Source organism: Zingiber officinale, chromosome 9B, assembly GCF_018446385.1.
Source record: "Zingiber officinale cultivar Zhangliang chromosome 9B, Zo_v1.1, whole genome shotgun sequence".
NCBI classification, from domain to species: Eukaryota; Viridiplantae; Streptophyta; class Magnoliopsida; order Zingiberales; family Zingiberaceae; genus Zingiber; species Zingiber officinale.
Genome location: NC_056003.1, coordinates 15521178 through 15540902, shown reverse-complemented (window position 1 = coordinate 15540902; position 19725 = coordinate 15521178). Strand labels below are relative to the sequence as shown.

The following is a 19725-nucleotide window of genomic DNA, read 5'->3' as shown; positions in this document are numbered from 1 at the left end:
CTTACATGATTCTTCACTGCTACTGTTCGCCGGACTTCAAGTATAGAAGATAAGTGTTGTTGCACTTTCCAGCTAGTTCAGAGACATCTTAATCAACAAGAGATGAAGTAAGAAGAGATTTTTGCTTTGTACACTTTTGTATTTACTTCTTTCTTAGAGTTGTATCTTGTTATGTGAACTTGTACGAGGTTTCTCCATCTCCGGTAGTTACTGAGAAGGAGCTTTTTCATAGTGGAGTGAGCGTCGTGTGTGTGAATCATTGAATTAGTCACCTCATCTTGAGGTGGATACCAAGTAAATCTACGTGTTAACGTTGTATTGTTGTTTCATGTTCTTTCCGCTGCACATCATCATCACGAAGTAAGTAACCGAAACGCGATGAGATATTCATCCTCCTCTAACACAAATCGACCCTAATAAATATATTGTAATTGGCGATCGAACTATAGATATCCACCATCCCTTAAAACTTAGGTGTGAGGTGTTGTTAATTGACACTCACTTTAGAGATATTTCAATTTATTTTCTTACTAATTGCCGGCCTATTCAATACTTGAATACGAGTTGCTGTTAATAATAGTATTTATGTTGCTAAAGTGAGCTTCACAATTCAAATTAAAGTCAGGTGCAGTTAGAAATCATTGCATAAGTTTCTTAGCGATGACTTTATGGAGAGGATATAAAGTATGTTTCTTTAGTTAGCAGGAGGTTCTAGTTTATCTAGATTAGTTTTGAGATGAATTGATTGACTATCTCATAAATTGGAAAGTCATCGATTTAATATTTTCGGATTAACCGCCTATTAAAAAAATTATCTATTAATTTATTAAAATTAAAACTCAATTTTTAAATATTCAAAAAAACTAGAAAAAACGTTCTATCTCTGCATCGTTGGTCGGCGGCAAGTATGTCCTTTGAGGAACGATGAAGTTAGGTGTGAAATTATTATGCTTAATAGTTCTCATTTTTATATATTTACTGAGTTTGACGGCTTATTATTGGTATCTATAGTCTCATGTGCCACAATCAACACGCTTATGGATGACCTAAAAAGCCTTCAAGTTCATGATCGCTACCCTTGAAGAGCAATTTTGTTAACTAATGAAAAACCCTTTTTTTTTTTTACTACATCAACCAATCGATATTATCTTATAGCCATCAAAATTATGAACTACACTGTCTCTTTTATTATATATTCGTCCCTAATATCTAATTGTATATACGTATTAAAAAAATAAATCTATTACCTCAACAATCCCTTTAAATATATAGTGATATAAATTTTGGATCATCGGTTCATATACTCATTATAGGTTGAGCATATGTTAGACATAAGTTTTAAAAATTGTGTTAGATAGAGTATGAATCAATTTATGATGGCAAAAATGAATACGTTCATCCTCAGTACTCCGTTAATTCGTCTCATGATCAATATTAAAGAAATAAATTATGAATGATTATTAATTTTTAGAATAATGATTAACATATGAAAAGAAAAAAAATATATAAAAAACACATGAAAAAAAAGAAAAATATGAACCAATTCAAATTGACCCAACTTAAGTGGCCTAAATTACTTTGCCAAAAATGTCAATATTTTCCTCTTATATTCCTTTTTTTACCAAATTTGGATTTCATTTATTTTGATGAGCTGGCTCTTCCACGTATTTGGATAGAAATTACGATGCCATAGCGGCATTGAGCTTGATCACGTGGAGTGTGGACCCCGCTACAATTACATTGGACCGAGACCACCCGACACCCGCTTGCTCAAATAATTAAACAAGAGTATTTTTTAAAAATAATAATAATAATAATAAATATTTCAAATAATTTTTTCATGAAAAATTATACTTAATTCCAAAAATAATATTATATTATTTTAACAACTTGGTCAACAAGGGCGTTGACCAGCAGATTTCTAGATAACGTTTCTAATTATTTTTCTTTTGTTAATTCTTCAAATCCAAAATAAATCCTTTCCTTTAAAATTTTATTATAAAAAAAAATATTATTAAATGGGATTTTACTGGAACATGCTAGATTTAGCATAATTTAATTTATCTAATTCAATATATATATATATATATTATTTAAGTGATAATAAGATTGTGTGTTTTAAAATTTTAAAAAGTAATAAATCGAAATTAGTGGGAATATTTCATAAACAAAAACAACTTTCCTTTTGGGTGGTTGAAATGAAATCAATCTCTTTAAATTTTTATTCATATTTTTGTTTTTTTTTAATATTTTTAAAATATTGTCGGTGGGATTTTAATTTAATGGCAAGAAAATACAAAATTATAACGCTAAAATTCACAAAATAGGCGGATATATAATGAACGACTGGGATCTCTGATCCGTGAACGATAAATACACTCCATTGTTTACCATAAACAACGACCCTTTCGTCACACTGTCTAGAGATGAGGCCAGCCCGCTTTAGAGTGAGCGTGGAATATACAAATTGAGGGGTATGTTTATCTCCTGATAGCCTTTTTTCGCTCCGTGACTGGCTTCCTCACGAAGGAGACGCGTTCAGTTTCGGTGCGGTTTTCCGGCGATCGACGGCGATTTCGTGGATCTGCTTCTGCGGTGCACCTAAAGACGCAGTGGAGATTGGAGTTGACTGTTCTTGGTTTTCTGTAGAAGCGGCGCAGGAAGACTGGTGGGGAGGGCGTTGCTTTTTGCGGGAGGATTTCTGGCGGAGAATGTGTGACAACCGAAGATGACGAAGAAGAGGAAGCTCGTTCTAGCCTTGCTCTGCGTCACAGTTCTCTCTCCTATTGTTCTCTACACGGATCGGCTCTCCTTGGTCTCGAATCCTAGCTGTGAGTGCCCTGGATTTAGGAGATGGGGCAAAGATCGAGTTTTTAGGAAGGATTTGTGGCTCTGATGAAATATTTCTTAGAAAATTTCGTCATTTTATGGTATTGTTGTTCTTATTGTTTCATTGCTTTTCTTCTCTCTTTTACAGCGAATATCGAGGTCAGTGACGAGGGTTCTAATCTGGTAATTTACGTATCTTTGGAAGAACTTCCCTTGTTAATTCTTATTTTTACTAGACATACCATCCTGGAATTCTTCGTCTTTTTGGCTATTTTTTTTTTCTTTCCCCCTTTTCTCTTGAATAACGTCCGTTGTTGTTGTTTCGCTTAGAGATTTGGGACGAGCGAGGCTGAGCCTGGGGAACTACTACATGCACTTTCGCAGGTAGTAACTACTAAACAAATTGCAGCTTAACTTTCTGCAATTTACTCGTTGTGATTTAATATTTTACCGAAAGATTTGTTCTTTCACGTATCTTGATTTTGGTCCTGCATTTTTTTTTCGCTGCAGGAGTTGACGGATCCTGTAAAAGAGCCAATAGGCGTTGTGTATTTTGATAATTCAAACAGTTCTAATCAGGTTTCAGCAACTCCGGAAGATGGATTGATTTCACCGAAGGTTGAAGGTAGATCTTCCTTGATACGCGAAAAAATTAAGTATTTTTTCTTTCAGTCAGTGGAATTCTTCACTTTATGGATATTAATTAGCTGGAGAATCTAATCCTTGATTTTGTGCTTCTTATCCTCAAGAATGCTATGTTGATGGTGACTGTTGTTTTCCTATCTACAGAAATGCCATTGACGAAGTCTGAGGAGCACAAGAGCAGGGTTCTGTCCGCTGCTATTGATGGGGGTTTACCAGAGACCGAGCCTGTTATCAAGGAAGTTACTGATGGGGCAATTGAGAAAATAGATGCTTTTGTAAAAGTTGACGCTGAGAAACCTGAATCAGTGGAAGACAGCAAGGTGAACAAGGGCAAGGATTCGGCTATCATGCCTACCTCCATTTCTCAGATAGAGGTACATATCTTTCCTAATTTGTGCATAAAGTTAGGCAAAACTTGTGATATTGAATTGTCTTGTTCTGTACTAATTTGTAATTGTTTTTTCTGGAACTGATGAGGAACCACTTGGAAGTTTATGCTTCTACTCTGCATCCTTCTCTGATAGAAACCCATGTAATTTGTTTTTTTTCCCCTATTTTATCATATGGGCTGATAAGATGTGTGTCTGACCCCAAATAGTTAGGATAAACAATGTTCTATGACAATGTTAATGATATCATAATTATTTTTTGTTGTTTTTATTTAATAGTAATTTAAGAGTACGATTTCTGAAAAAAAAATAGATTGACTTACTCAAGTCGCTTGAGAGAAGTGGATCATACGTCTTGTTGGTGGAATGATAAAACATTTTGTTGATTAAGTATATCGGAACAAATTAAAGAAATCACTTTATCTTTTACATGTTCGCATAGTCTAAGAAAAGTCGGACTATGCTTGTTTAAAGTGGGATATTGAGATGGGGTTCTGAATATTTTCACTCAGAAGCCTCCTCCATTTCAAGCCAATTATTTCCTTATTTTTCTCTTTTATTTGCCTCTTGGCGTATTTTGTTATTCTTTTATTCTAACCATCTCACTTGCAAACTTGTATTGTTCGATCCTGTCAGCAAAGGAAATCTGAAAACAATGGTCAGCAGACTCCTGACAGGATCGATGTACCAGAACACCAGACGGTTCCTAGTGAGCAAAAGAGCATCAGCACACCAATTCCAGATGCTAGGGTCAGGCAACTCAAAGATCAATTGATTCGTGCAAAGGTCTATCTTGGAATTGGGTCAATTCGATCCAATCCTCACTACGTAAGGGAGTTGCGCCTGCGAATAAAGGAAATTCAGCGTACACTTGGAGAAGCAACAAAGGATTCACATTTAGCAAAGCAGTAAGTCATTGTTTTTTTTATCAATAACTTCTATATAAAAGGATTTCATTCAATTACTTACCTGTTCCTGTTACTTTTGATAAAGCTTTTGCTTGCTTCAACTACAATCTTGACATTTCCTTTTTGTTGGCCGATTTAGCTCATATGATAAACTTAAAGCAATGGAGCTAACTTTGGCAAAGGGCAATCAAATTCTAGATGATTGTTCTTCTATCGCAAAAAAACTCCGCGCCATGATTCATTCCAGTGAGGAACAGTTGCGAGTTCATAAGAAACAAGCATTGTTTCTTACACAACTTGCTGCTAAAACCATCCCTAAAGGTCTACACTGTCTTCCTCTAAGGCTTTCCAATGAATATTTCTCTTTGAACTCCAGTCAGCAGCAATTTGCAAACCAAGAAAAGCTCGACGATCCTGGTCTCCATCACTATGCTGTATTTTCAGACAATGTGTTGGCTACTGCAGTGGTGGTGAACTCCACGATATCAAATGCTAAGGTCAGTGGTTGATTACCTCCACTACCACCTTCTATCTAGTCAGTTGGATATTTATATGCTCATACGAGTTTAATAAAAAAATCTCTCTTGTAGAACCCTGCAGAGCATGTTTTCCACATTGTGACTGACAGACTGAACTACGCAGCAATAAGGATGTGGTTTTTAGCTAACCCACCAGGAAAAGCCACGATTCAAGTCCAGTACATTGAGGAGTTTACATGGCTAAATGAGAGCTATAGTCCGGTATTGAAGCAACTTAGATCTCGGTCCATGATTGACTTTTACTTTAGGACTCATCATGGATCTTCAAACTCTGACGCAAATCTGAAGTATAGAAATCCAAAGTACCTATCCATCTTGAATCATCTGAGATTTTACCTTCCTGAGATCTTTCCAAAGCTCAGCAAAGTGGTGTTTCTGGATGATGATGTGGTTGTACAGAAGGACCTCACTGGCCTTTGGAAGATCAATATGAATGGGAAGGTCAATGGTGCAATCGAGACTTGTGGCGAAAGCTTTCACCGCTTTGATAGATATCTCAATTTCTCAAACCCACTTATCGCCAAGAACTTCAATCCTCGTGCCTGTGGTTGGGCATACGGAATGAATGTGTTTGATTTGGATGAATGGAGGAAGCAGCAGATCACAGGAGTCTATCACTATTGGCAAAATATGGTTAGACATGATCACATTATCTTTTTAAATTATTGGTTGATCGAGTCATGTACCTCCTGTTTTTTTTAGATTTACTACATTTTCCAAAAAAAAATTTCTTATAATTATCATTAGGACGAATCCCATTTCATATTCAATCTCCATAAAGAAAATAACCAGAGTTTCAGAGTATAATAATCTTCGAAAAGGTGGATCAACTTTTTGAGTCTTGATGTTAAGTTACTGATGTTGCATCGAATAATTACTGCTGATGCAATGTGGTTGTAGTTACTTGCTTGTTTGCTAATTCTACGTTTTGACAGAGGATGTGTCTAGATTAGTTTCACTGTCTACATCTCCAGTCTCATATTCTATTTTCCTTTTCTGCAGAATGTAGATAGGCAGCTATGGAAATTGGGAAGTCTTCCTCCTGGTTTGTTAACCTTCTACAACCGCACACTCCCTATCGATCACTGGTGGCACACTTTGGGCCTCGGCTACAACCCTCAGGTTGACCAGAAGGAGATCGAGAAGGCAGCGGTCATCCACTACAATGGAAACATGAAGCCTTGGTTGGATATCGGCATCTCTCAATATCGCCGTTATTGGTCCAAGTACTTAGACTATGATCATCCCATCCTACGGGACTGCAACATCACTCCTTAAAAGAGTGCCCCTCATGCTTAAATGTGTTGCTCCTTAGCAACATCGAAGTAATCTCTTCAGCTAATTTTGGCCAGTTTTTTTTCGAGAACCTCTAATTCATTTGTAGCTTGTAGTTTCTTATTCTCATGGGGGACTGATTTTCTGCACAAATCAGGTCTACTGTACATGTAGGATTTATTTATTTATTTCCCCTTTTGTTTTAAGCTTATGGCTTTATATTCAGGTGTTGTAGCTTTTCCATGGAAAATTATTGCAAAATCTATTGTATCTTTTCCTGTTTGTCTCCTTTTATTGATGATAAAATGATTACAAATTGTGGCGATTTCTTTACCATGATGAATGATGTTGAATTGGGCGTGGAAAATAGATTTGCTCAAGCTTCTTCAACAAATAACTTGATTAAATGAAATCCATTGATCTTGTTTTTACTTAAAAAAAAAAAAGGGAACGTTAGGAGCTGAGTAAGAATTTCGCAATATTGAAATCTAAAATTGCTAACGCAAAAAATTTTTTTTTTTAAAAAAACTGATAGTTCCCAACAGCTCATCCTAACAGAAGACAGAAATTGGCATACAGCTTCTGCTGAGTTCTGGCACTTTGTTTTCTTGAGGATAAACACCTTTCTCACAAGTCAAACATTTCTGCAAAATCAGATAAGTTCATCAAAGAGGTGATGAGAGAATCAGACTTCTTCATAAAAATCCAAGTTTAAGTCACATGAACATCTTGACTGAATGCCGCAAAGTAGTTGATCTGTTTGACAATTGAAGCTTATCTCTTTTTTTTTTCGGTATAAAGAACTTGTTCTTGCAGCTCTACATGATCCACTCAAGTTTAGCAAGTAGGATATCATCAGAAAGATACATCTTCTTGCTCTTCTTTCTTGGTTTATGATGTCGGGGTTCTTCGCGCACTCTGCAACCGCAACCAGGAGTGGCACAACCGAAGTATCAGCTACATTCACTTGGTGAGATTCTACTCTCCAACCAACAACTTGATGTCATTTTTTCAGTAATTTGTACATGCATACAAACATAGCTACCATGTTTCCTTTCATGCTGATTTCGAGTTGCAGATCCACTGAATAGATATTGATTCACTTATAACCATAGTGTTCTTCCATTAATCTAGCTTGCAGTTGCTGGTATCAGAGCTGGTTAAAAGGATGAGTATGGTAGCGAAAACCTAGAGGAAAAGGTACAAAAGGAAAGGATACTGGTCTATATTACTAATCTTGTAAACTTGCTATGAAAGTTGTTGGTATTACGCAAATCAGGTAATACAAAAGAACAGGTCCTAACTTGGCCAGATGTCAGGTGGACTATTGTAAGCCCAAGGATACACTTGTGTGAGTAAAGCCTGGTAAGGAACTACCCTGTCTTCATACTAAGTTATGTTTTAATGTCCGAATATACACGATTGGTATAATAATTCTAGAGCATCTAACTTTGAGTACCTTGACCTTACTTCCACGACTACCAAAATCACTCTTAACCAAATAGCCAACAACATAGCTGTCATCTACGACAAAACCTGTCTATCTCCAGAGTTCATCTAAGAAACTTTAAACTAATCCTCGAAAGATGTTAGGAACTAGAAAAGGAAGTTCAAAAACTTAAAGTTGCCTTGCAAAACTTAACTACTTTGTACACAGAAAGCAGGCCTATAACAAGACAAGAAGTCCGAAGCTTTGTTGCTGAAATAGCAAAGCAACCCAAGATTGTTGAAGAAGAAGGGTTCAGGTTGACTGAAGATCTTAACACAAAGATAGAATTATTGGAATGTATACTAAAAGCCTAGTTTTTTGTATAAACATTTATTTAGAAATAAGAATCATATTGGTCAAATATCTACATTTATAAGTTAAGTGTAGTTCGATTAATTTATATTGTAGATAACATGGTGTGTGGTGTCACACACAGAAGATTATGTTATCAATTCCTTATAAATTATAAACAGTAGTTCACGACTGAGATGGAAAGGAACAAACCATTGGAATAGTCGTAGTGTAATTAGGTATTAGTTTATCTTGACTGATAAATTACACTAGTACACTCTGAGTGTATTGAGCAGAACCATTTAAGGTAAGTTCTTTTTATACTGACTTAATAAAAGAACAAGACCTTAGTTGTTATGGAAGTGTGTGCTCTTAATCCTAATATAATAACAAGCACATATATTTAGTATTTATTTCTTTGACTTATCAAAGGGTGAGATTTAGCTCGATAAATCAATAGGCCCGATAAGTTGGAAAATGATATTACTTATAGTGTGTGTTGTTGATTATAGAAGGAAACTGTGTCCTAGTAATCTAGGTTAATAATGTCTCCAAGAGGAGCTCATAAGGATTGTCATGTTAAACCCTGCAGGTGGACTTAGTCAGACACGACAATAAGGTTGAGTGGTACTACTCTTGGACTAAGATATTAATTAAAGTGAGTTGTCAGTAACTCAATTAATTAGTGGACATCTGACATCTTAAACACAGAGAGATTAACATACTCATAATAAGAAAAAGCCCAAAATGTAATTTGGGATTGGTGCGGTAGTTCAATAATAATTCTTTAGTGGTATGAATTATTATTGATGAAATTAAGTTGGGTGTTCGGGGCGAACACGGGAAGCTTAATTTCATCGGGAAACCAAAATCAATTCCTCCTCTCGGTCCCTATCGTAGTCTCTTGTATATAGAGAATTATACCCACCTTCCTACCTATCCTAATGGGGTCGGCCAAGCTAGCTTGGAGCCCAAGCTAGGGTCGGCCAAGACCGATAGGATGAGCCAAATAGGTGGCCGGCCAATGCTTGGAGCCCAAGCATAAGTGGTCGACCCTAATCAAATTAAAAGGATTTTAATTTTTAAAATTTTTCTTATGTGAATTCCATGGTTTTAAAAGAGAGTTTAAAATTTAAATCTTTCCTTTTTATAGCTTTCTACAAAAGATTAAGAAAAGATATGATATATTTCCTTATTTGTAGATTGAAAGGAAGATTTTAATTTTGAGAAAATTTTCCTTTTTTGTAATCATGTTCATGATTTAAAAGAGAGTTTTAAAATTATAAATTTTCCCTTTTATAAGTTTCTACAAAGGATTAAGAAAAGATTTAATATCTTTCCTTATTTGTAGATTGAAAGGAGATTTTAATTTTAAAGATAACTTTCCTTTTGGAAATCATCCACATGTTTAAAAGAAAGATTTTAATTTATAAAATTTCTTTTTATAACCCACCATGAAGGGAAAAATTAATAGAAAAATTTTTATTTAAAATTTCCGGAAACAAATTAGGAAGTTTTAATTCTTGTATTATTAAAACTTTCCTTGTTTGGAGCTATGAGGTGGCCGACCATTATAATTAAGAAAAGGAAATTGGTTTTAATCAATTAAATTTTTCCTTTTCATGGCAAAGAAAACAAGGAAGGTTTTATTTAAATTTTCCTTATTTGCCAAGACCAATGATTATAAAAGAGGGGGTAGGGGTGCCTTCATGGAGAGAACTCTATTCTATTCTCCTCCTTTCTTCCTTGGTGTGGCCGACCCTTCTTGTTCTCTCTTCTTTTTTTTCTTTCTTCTCCTTGGCCGAACCTCTTCATCCTTGGGAGCTTGGAAGTAGACCCGACCCCGGGCCGGGTCTGGCCCGGACCCGGCTCGGGCCCGTAACCGGGTCAACGGGCCGGTTGCCCGTTGACCCGGTTCGCCGGGTCGAACCGGAACCGGCCCGGCAAGTTGCCGGGCCGGTTCCGGTTCATTGGATGTAAAACCGGCGAACCGCCGGTTAACCGGCGGTTCGTAGCCGTTGGGAGGGTTTTTTAGGTATTTTTTTTCAACGGTTAGGATCATTTGACCGTTTTTTGATCAATGGCTATGATTTAGTGTCCGTTACTATCAAAACTCTATAAATAGAGAGCTTATTTCATCATTTTTCACACACATCTTCTCTACTCTTAATCTCATTTTCGTATTCTCTAATCTCTACACGCTTTCGTTTTCAGTTTTCAGTTTTCAATTTTCAATTACAATGGAAGGAGGCCGCGGTGGTGCATCATCTCGAGCTCGGAAGGGAAAGCAAATAATGAATCCGCGGGAGGAGGACCCCAACATTCAATCCACCGATGATGAGATCGAGCATCTTCCGAATCCGACACCCGACACACAAGGAAGTACCGATGCAATTACTTCTAAGGTTCGGGAACTTCCTCCTCTAAAGTCTTCTATTTTTACTAAACATTTTGAGAATGTCACTCTTTCGTCGGGAGAAATGCGTGCAAAATGTAAGCACTGCAATGCTTCCTACAAATTCCAAGTCGCCGCCGGCTATGGGTCGTTGAAACGACATGTAGAAACGAAGCACCCGACGGAATATGGACTCGACCGTTCTCAAACATAATTATCAAGATTTTCTTCAACTAGCGGTAGTACCGATTCCGGTTTATTTTTATATTCGGATAATAAATTAAGAGAATCATTAGCTAAATTTGTTTCCGTAGAACATCTTTCTTTTAGTTTTGGATCTAAATGCACATTTGAAGATTTTTGTAAAGAATCTCTTAATCCATGTGCTAAACGTGTTCCTAGGACTACACTTACTCGTACAATTAAAAAATTAGTAAAACAAGGAAAAAAGAATTTAATTGATGAATTTAGTAAATTAGATAATAAAGTTTCTTTATGTTCCGATATTTGGAGTGATCATTGGCAAACACATTCGTATATGGGTGTGACTTGCCATTGGATCGATAACTCTTGGAACCTCCAAAAAAGATTATTAGCTTATAGAGTTTTTGATGAATCACATAATGCTCATAATATCGCACAATTATTATGTTTAATTTTAGAAGAATATGGTTTAACTCATAAAATATTTTCAATATCATTAGATAATGCTAGTTCTAATACCGCTTGTATAGATGATCTAAAATTTGTTTGTCAACCTATTATTGGAGGTTTATTTTTTCATATTCGTTGTGTATGCCATGTTTTAAATTTATGTGTTCAAGATGGTTTAAAAATTTTAGAAAGTTATATTAAACCAATTAGAATTGCAATTTCTTATTTATGGTCTCATCCATCTATAATGAAACAATGGGGTAGGTTTTGTAAAATTAATGGAATGAGACCTAAAAAATTTCCACGTGATGTACCAACACGTTGGAATTCAACATACCAATTATTACAAGATTCATTTCAATATAAAGAATTATTATGTTCATTTTTTGCACAAAATACTAATACTAATATATATTTATTTTCACAACAATGGAATATTTATAGTAGTATTTGTGAAATTTTAAAAGTATTTAATGATGCAACCGAACAACTTTCTGGTGTTTATTATCCCACTGCTCAATTAGTTTTAGAAAATTTTTCTAATATAGTATTAGTTTTAAATGAACATATTAATAATGAATCTTTATCTCCTTGCATCTTAGCTATGAAAACTAAATGGGAAAAATATTTTTATTTAATTCCTGAAATTTATTTAATTGCATTTGCTTTAGATCCTAGATTTAAATTAGAAGTTTTACAAGAAATGTTAACTTTATATTATGACGCTTTAATTCCAATTAAAGATTCTTCTTCCCCTGATCCAGTTAATATTATATATAATGTTAGAATTTATTTATATGATATTTATAATCAATATTATGCAAAATATGGAACACAAATTAATATTTCTGAAATTCAACAAACTACTAGTAGTAATTTAAAACTTACAAAAGCACAACTCTTATTAAAAGAACGGACAAAACGTCCACGAGGATCCTCAAGTTCCACACAGGAACTTGAGAATTATTTTACAACTTCTTTTGATTTTAATGAAGCAGATAGCGAAAACTTCGATATCTTAAAGTGGTGGTCACAGAAGGCTCAAAGCTTTCCCGTTCTCTCCGTGATCGTAAAAGAAATTTTAGCTTGTCCAGTGTCAACTGTTGCTGTGGAGCAGACGTTCAGTACTGGCGGCAACATATTAGATGAACGACGATCAACTTTGTCTCCCGACTCATTGGAAGCCCAAGCATTACTGGACGATTGGACCAGAGCGGAGAAAAGAATCCAAGGAATGCAACTTTCAGATGACGAAGTTGAAGATTTTGATACTGAAGGAACAAATACGACAGGAACAGGAAATGGAAGTGAATGAAAATGTAAAAGGATAAAAATGTAAAAGAACTACGTGGGCTTTGATTCCCCTAAAGGGATACGTAGGCAACTTAAATAAGTGCAAGCCCTTTTTTTAATAAATTTTAATTTCTAATTTTTAATGTTTAATGTTTAATTTTTAATTTTTAATTTTTATTAACATATTAATCTTGAACCGTGACGAACCGTGACGAACCGTGAACCGAACCGTGAACCGGCGGTTCTGAACCGTGAACCGTAACCGTCTTGGGCGGTTAAGGTTAAGGGTCGACCTGCCTGGAACCGTCGAACCGGCGGTTCCGAACCGTCGAACCGTCGGTTCCGAACCGTGGTCAGGTCTACTTGGAAGGTGGCCGGATCTTGCTTGGAGAAGAAGGAGAGAAAGGAGGCTTTATTTCTAGCATCTCTTGGAGCTTGGTGGTGGTGGCCGAACCTCACACTCTTGGAGTTATTGGTGGTGGCCGAAACTAGCTTGGAGAAGGAGCTTGGGTGGTTCTCGTCTCGGTAGATCGTCGCCCACACGACGTCCAAGATAAGAAGAGGAATACGGTAGAAGATCAAGAGGTCGTTGTATACAAAGAAAGGTATAACTAGTAATTATTTTCCGCATCATGCTAGTTTTCTTTGCATGAATTCCAAACACAAGAGGCATATGATTCTAGATTTTCGAATTAAATATTCGAAGTTGTGTTTTTTTTTTTTTCGATCTTGTGGTTCGTTTGTTCTTTTTGGTTAAACCTAATGTTATTTTAGGAAATTAAATATTGAATTTCGTTAAGAGGCTTTGTCGAGGCAGTGGTGGATGCTCTCATACCCAAGAAGGTCATGTGTCTCGCCATGTTTGACCTGGGAGCTAATTTCCGAAATAAATATTTAATTGAATTTGTAACATAGGTAGATTTGGATCAATAGTGTTAAGTTCCGCTTGCGATCTAAGTCTAAACCATTAAGAACAGATAAGTTAAATTTAGAATCAATAATGTTAAGTTCCGTTTGCGATTCCGAATTTAATTTCTAAAGAACACAATAGGTTGTTAGGAAAGGTTCAACACTTGTACAAAATTTTTGTACAGTGGAACCGGTACGATTTTCCTAGGACCAACCAACAAGAATGAGTGGAGACCCTCCTCCGCAGGCTTGAAAGGTGGACTGCTTCATGAGTGAAGGCTACACTATTTCCAAAAGCACGCTCTCCTATAAAGCAGCTGTCAAGGCAACAGAGTAAATCGAATCTCCAGCCATCGGATTTGCCAGACCTGCCGAATTTCAGGGTCCAACCTCTGGGAACACTGCTATCATAAAACAAAATAATACTCAAATTCATTTACTCGTGCAGATAGTAGAAGGGATAAAAGATATCCAAGCAGACCTCAAAACAATCTTGGAACAAACCAAGAGAGGAGTCCAAACGACCTCCATCCTAGACGAGCTTGTAGATAAGTTGAAAAACTTGTCCCTGGGCCCAACAGAAAAACCAAAAGAAGGAAAAGGAAACCTAAAGATGTTCAAAGACCCCTACAAAATTCTGAAGGAAGAACAAGACAAGCTCGAAAACTAAGATGGTTACAAGGACAGTCATAGAACAACCATCCACCTTAACCCCAACTCCATTGTTTGATGATCAAATCAGGGAATACAGAAAAACCAGCGAAGGGTATACAACACCCAGCAGGCTGTTAGGAGACTCGACAAGCGGATTACTGGAAGAACTTCATCTGAACATACGATGTAACAACAAATAGACCTGCAGGCACAACTGCATCTATCCATGCAAGAAAGAGCATCTATAATCCCTGCTGAGGTGCTCTATCATTCCCGAAGAAACGACGCACATCATCGGGTCTATATTCATAGATCTAAAGAAGCCCTCCTGGTTACAGAAGGTAACCAGATTGACAAAATATTTATACAAGAGCATAGCTTCAATCAACTACAAAGGAGTAGGATGCAGTACATACACATAGGCATCCTACAGGTACGAGTCCAAATTCTGCATCGACAAGAAGAAGGTACTATGACCTAATTATCTTCATGGACAATAAATGGACAGGAGACCAGTCAATTCTCACTACAATGGAAATTGACCTCGCCCAAGGTAGCCAACTGGTATATGTTATCCCAGATATTATGCTAACCATGGGTGACTTTTTTAGAAACATCCAGGTATCCATCCTTACCAGAGGATATGAACAATGGAGTCATGGTGAAGCAAATCTCTTAATCACTAGAGGGCTCGTCGGACGACTCTCAAATACTTCTAATGTAGGCTTTGCCTATGAAGTCCAAGGAGTCATGGATTACCTTACTAGCCACGACGTCCAAGCATTACCAGGACGAAGGTATTCTACCTCTCACCTATGAGGGTTAAACTGGGTCATTCGGCTTGCACAAATAAATATTTCTATGCAACCAACAGAAATACTAAGCAAGAACCTCATAGACAATCGTATCTCCTTAAGCTTTGACAACTATACTATTGCAACATCAACAAGGGCTATTCAATTTAATGACAAAGATGAAGAAACTCAGAGTGATGAAGAATCCTTTCACACTCTAGCTGTCTTAATAGACAATGCGTCTGGCGATCAAACATCTAAAAATCAGCACGAGATATTATGTGATGAGAGGCCTATAACCACAAAAGATGAGCACTCCTTTATACTGGTAAGAAAATTATCCCCATTTGTAGTTATTCCACAATGAAAAACTTCTGGTGCTGCAGGTTTTGATCTCATGGCTAGCAAAGCATGCATAATAGAGCCCGGAGGGCGAGGTTTGATGCATATCAGACTAAGTCTGGAAATTCCCCGGAGATCCTATGGCTGTATAGCAGCACGATCAAGCGCCGCATGGAAATTTGACCTTGATATTGGCGTAGGAATTATTGACTGTGATTATCGACATGAAATTCTGGTTAAGATTTTTAATCATATAGACTCTACTATCCAAATCAAACAAGGAGATTGCTTTGCGCAAATTATCTTTGAAAGAGTCCTTATGCCTGAAATTTACGAAGTCAGCAGCCTCACCAAAACCGAAAGGGGCAATAAATGTTTTGACTCAACCCCCTACAGTCAACCTACAAAACCTAATCATGGAAGAAGGAAATCCAAACAAAAATTGGCATCTCAAGGGCAATGAGATACTTTAGGAGAACCTAGTGGTAAATTTGATTATTACGCAAATTATACAATTCCATATCCTCTCCCAGATCTAAAGCTACCTGAGCCATCATGGGAAGATGAGGTAACTGATAAACAACCCCCTATTTTTTTCCAAGCTTTTGCCAACAAAAAAACATGTGGTCTCTATCTGTCTCGAGGATATCATACCCCTACGGGAATGTCTATCAGAAAATCATACAAGGACTACAAGCCCATGGACCTCTGTACCCCGGTGTATGGACCTTTCTGATGATGCTACTGATATAGAGGATGATTTCCTCAGCCACATCCAATACTTGGCAAACCTTACCACGCCTATTGCATCACCCGAGCCAACAGACACAATTTGGGATTCCTATCAGGATACCTCTGAAGATGAATGGCTTAACCCATTAGCACTGGAAGGTGATGGGAAGAAACCATCTCAAATTATTGCAACTGGCTTCGAGATGGACTACCCAAGCTTAAGAAGAATAATGGAAATAGATAGTCAATCAACACCTATACAACTATTCCAACCGCAATAAGTCTATTCTACAAGTACAGTGATCTCTTCCTACATGCCACCAGAGTTAAGTTTAAAGGGGGACTTAACAATGAAATGTGGAACCTCCCCTCAGCACAGCAACAGGGAGGAGCTGTAATTGTCATTCCCGAACAGTTAGGACTATTTCATGATGTATTCTCTAGATGGGAATCTATTATGAAAAATCATATAGCTAGTCAAGTATTTATCGATGCCCGAGACAAAATAGAATATATGGAGAACCTCCTCGGAGAAATTGAGAAGATTACCTAGATCCAATGGAGAATGACATATTCCACAGAATATGAGGCTCTCATTAATACTGGGGAAGGAAGGGAAGGAACCTAGAACATATTATCTCAAATGAGAAGGGTTTTCTCTGCTGAGGATCCTGCACAAGGGTCCACGGTAATCCAAGACTCCGCCTATAGAGATCTTGAAAAATTATCTTGTGATAATATGAAAAATATCATTTAATACATGAATGATTATATGAAACTGGCAGCAAAGACAGGATGATTATATGTCGGACTAGAACTATCCGAAAAATTTTGGTTCAAGATGCCAGGAGATCTTGGTAATAAAATTAAGGTGGCCTTTGATGAAAAATACCCAGACTTAACAGTTGGGGTATTACCCAGAATTTTGTTCACATATAAGTTCTTGGAACAAGAGTGCAAGGACGCAGCATTCAAAAGAGCCTTGAAAAACCTATCCTTCTGCAGTCAAATCCCAATCCCAGGAGACTATAATGAGGGTCATCAAAAGAAGATTGGCGTTAGAAGATCTAAGACTTATAAGGGAAAACCTCATGAGTCACACGCAATGATCGAAAAGAGAAAGCACTTGATCAGAAATAAAAAGTGCAAACACTATTTATGTGGACAGGAGGGCCACTTTGCTCGAGAATGCCCCAATAAGTGCCGGAATACAAGATGGGTGGCTATCTTTGAGCAATTAGATCTCCCTGAAGACTGCGAAATACTATCAGTCCAAGAAGGGGAAGAACAAAGTGATGCTATCTTTAGCATCTCTAAAGGAGAAGAAGATAACGAGCAACTTCAAAGGTCAATCCAGACCCTACATATAGCAAATTCTATCTTTATGCTTGGCCAAATAGACGGAGGATATCACCCACAAATCAAAATAACTGAGGACCAGTTAATTTGCATGCATGAGTGGCATCTCAATGAGGCCATCACACCGCCTCAACCCACTAACTGCACATTTTGTAAAAGTGCAATGCTACGAAGAGCAAGAATACACTGCCCCAACTGCCAGATGACGACCTGCAACTTATGCAAACCTTATTATCTTAACAATCGAGTACCTGTCGCTCCATCAGCTCCTGCCCCATTCTTTCCAAAGAAATCAATTCAGGAGCAACAATATTATATTTCATGGTGTGAGGGAGAAATCGAGTTGCTACAAAAGGAGGTACTATATAATAAATATTTATACGATGAATTACAATTGGAAAAGGACCTGGGAGAAGACCTGAGGCAGCTTGATAACGAGGAAGAGGATGAAGCGGAGGAAGCTGCTAATATGCTACTAGAAGAATCAACCTATAAGTTTGCAGCATAGGAGGCAAAAGACCCTCGTCTTGTCAAAAACATGCTATACAACTTGACCATAGAAGTCGACATACCAAGTATTCTTAAATTCCCCCTTAAGGTAATACTGGATACAGGAGCTACCACCTACTGTGTAGATCAAGGGTCAGTTCCAAAGGAAGCCCTGGAAGAAAATCCGTTCGTAGTCAATTTCAATGGTATAAACTCCCAGCAAATAGCAAACATGAAGATGCGCCCAAGAAGGATGCACATTGGCGAAAATACATTCAGAATCCCCTACACTTATAGTTTTCCCATGACGCTAGGGGATAACATCCAAATGATAATTGGGTGCAACTTCATCAGGGCAATGCATGGTGGAGTAAGGATAGAAGGAAATGTGGTAACATTCTATAAAAACCTTACCACTATTAACACTTTACCATCCATTTCTATTGCAGCCATTCAGGAATTAGAATTAGAAGTGGAAGAATATATTCAAATACAAGAAATGGTGAATTATTCAACTGGAAAATCACAGCAGCAGTTTAAGGAGCAATTTGACCCATTATTGAAAGAACTAAGGAATCAAGGTTACATTGGCGAAGATCCCCTTAGACATTGGGCAAAAAATCAAATTGCCTACCAACTGGATATAAAAAATCCAGATTTTATCATAGAGGATAGGCCTCTAAAGCACCTAACCCCTTAACAAAAGGAAGCCTTCTCAAAACACATAAAAGCTTTACTCAAAATCGAAGTTATCAGGCCTAGCAGGAGCAGAGACAGAACTACAACTATAATTGTCAATTCAGGAACCACTATAGATCCAAAAACTGATCTAGAAATCAAGGTTAAAGAATGTATGGTCTTCAACTACAAGCGACTAAATGATTTAACAAATAAAGACCAATACAGCTTTCCGAGAATCAATACAATCTTGAAAAAGGTCAGTAACAGCAAAATTTACTCAAAATTTGACCTTAAAAGTGGTTTTCATCAGATTGCTATGCACCCAGACTCCATTGAATGGACGACTTTCTAGGTACCGGAAGGACTATATGAATGGCTGGTTATGTCATTCGGATTGAAAAATGCCCCCGCCATCTTTCAAAGAAAAATGGATAATTACTTCCAAGGTACTGAAGATTTTATAGCAGTTTATATAGATGATATTTTTGTATTCTCACAGACCGAGAAAGATCATGCAAAGCATTTAAAGGCCATGCTAGAGATCTGCAGGAAGAATGGGATGATCCTTAGCCCAACAAAAATGAAGATAGCTATTTCAGAAATTGAATTCCTAGGGGCTATTCTGGGTAACAACAAAATTAAATTACAACCTTATATTATCTCCAAAATTGTAGACTTCAAGGATGAGGAGCTAAAATCGGCCAAATGGATGAGGTCATGGCTCAGGCTCCTCAACTACGCCCGAAATTACATTCCCAACCTGAGCAAACTTTTAAGCCCATTATATGCAAAGACCAGTCCAAATGGGGATAAACGTCTAAATAACCAGGACTGGACCCTTATTAAACAAATTAAGGGTCTAATTGAATGTCTGCCAGACTTAGAAATACCTCTGGAAAAATGTTTTATCATCCTGGAAGTAGATGGATGTATGGATGGATGGGGGTGATATATGCAAATGGAAGCAAAGCAAATTTGATCCAAGATCTACTGAACGAGTTTGCACATGTGCCAGTGGAAAGTTTAACCCTCCTGAATCCACCATTGATGCGGAAATA

The 19725-nt window shown here is 37.0% G+C and overlaps 1 protein-coding gene and 1 long non-coding RNA gene across 3 annotated transcripts in view; both read left to right on the top strand.

Annotated features, from left to right (window-relative positions):
- The first annotated feature begins 2437 nt into the window (after positions 1–2437).
- Positions 2438–6867, top strand: LOC122023418 (probable galacturonosyltransferase 4). Of its 2 annotated transcripts, none has more exons than XM_042581511.1 (9): positions 2438–2831; positions 2978–3012; positions 3160–3213; positions 3340–3481; positions 3619–3848; positions 4500–4771; positions 4911–5268; positions 5362–5943; positions 6313–6867. In XM_042581511.1, exons 1-9 carry the CDS (start codon positions 2729–2731, stop codon positions 6586–6588), a joined length of 2052 nt encoding a protein of 683 aa, XP_042437445.1. In that variant the 5' UTR covers positions 2438–2728; the 3' UTR covers positions 6589–6867. The 2 variants fall into 2 exon arrangements, with proteins under 2 accessions (XP_042437445.1, XP_042437446.1); XM_042581512.1 differs by having other exon boundaries at positions 2442–2831; positions 3340–3454.
- Positions 6868–7263: 396 nt separating this feature from the next.
- The window catches only part of LOC122024308, a 13837-nt gene continuing 1375 nt past the window's right edge, over positions 7264–19725 (top strand). Inside the window, exon 1 of the long non-coding RNA XR_006123390.1 lies at positions 7264–7555. This is a non-coding gene — a long non-coding RNA (uncharacterized LOC122024308). The remainder of the gene's footprint in view (positions 7556–19725) is intronic.

Coding starts and splice junctions, on each gene's coding strand:
- LOC122023418 (XM_042581511.1), top strand. CDS start 2,729: ATGACGAAGAAGAGGAAGCTCGTTCTAGCCTTGCTCTGCGTCACAGTT. Junction 2,832..2,977: donor CTTGGTCTCGAATCCTAGCT/GTGAGTGCCCTG, acceptor TCTCTTTTACAG/CGAATATCGAGGTCAGTGAC. Junction 5,944..6,312: donor ATCACTATTGGCAAAATATG/GTTAGACATGAT, acceptor CCTTTTCTGCAG/AATGTAGATAGGCAGCTATG.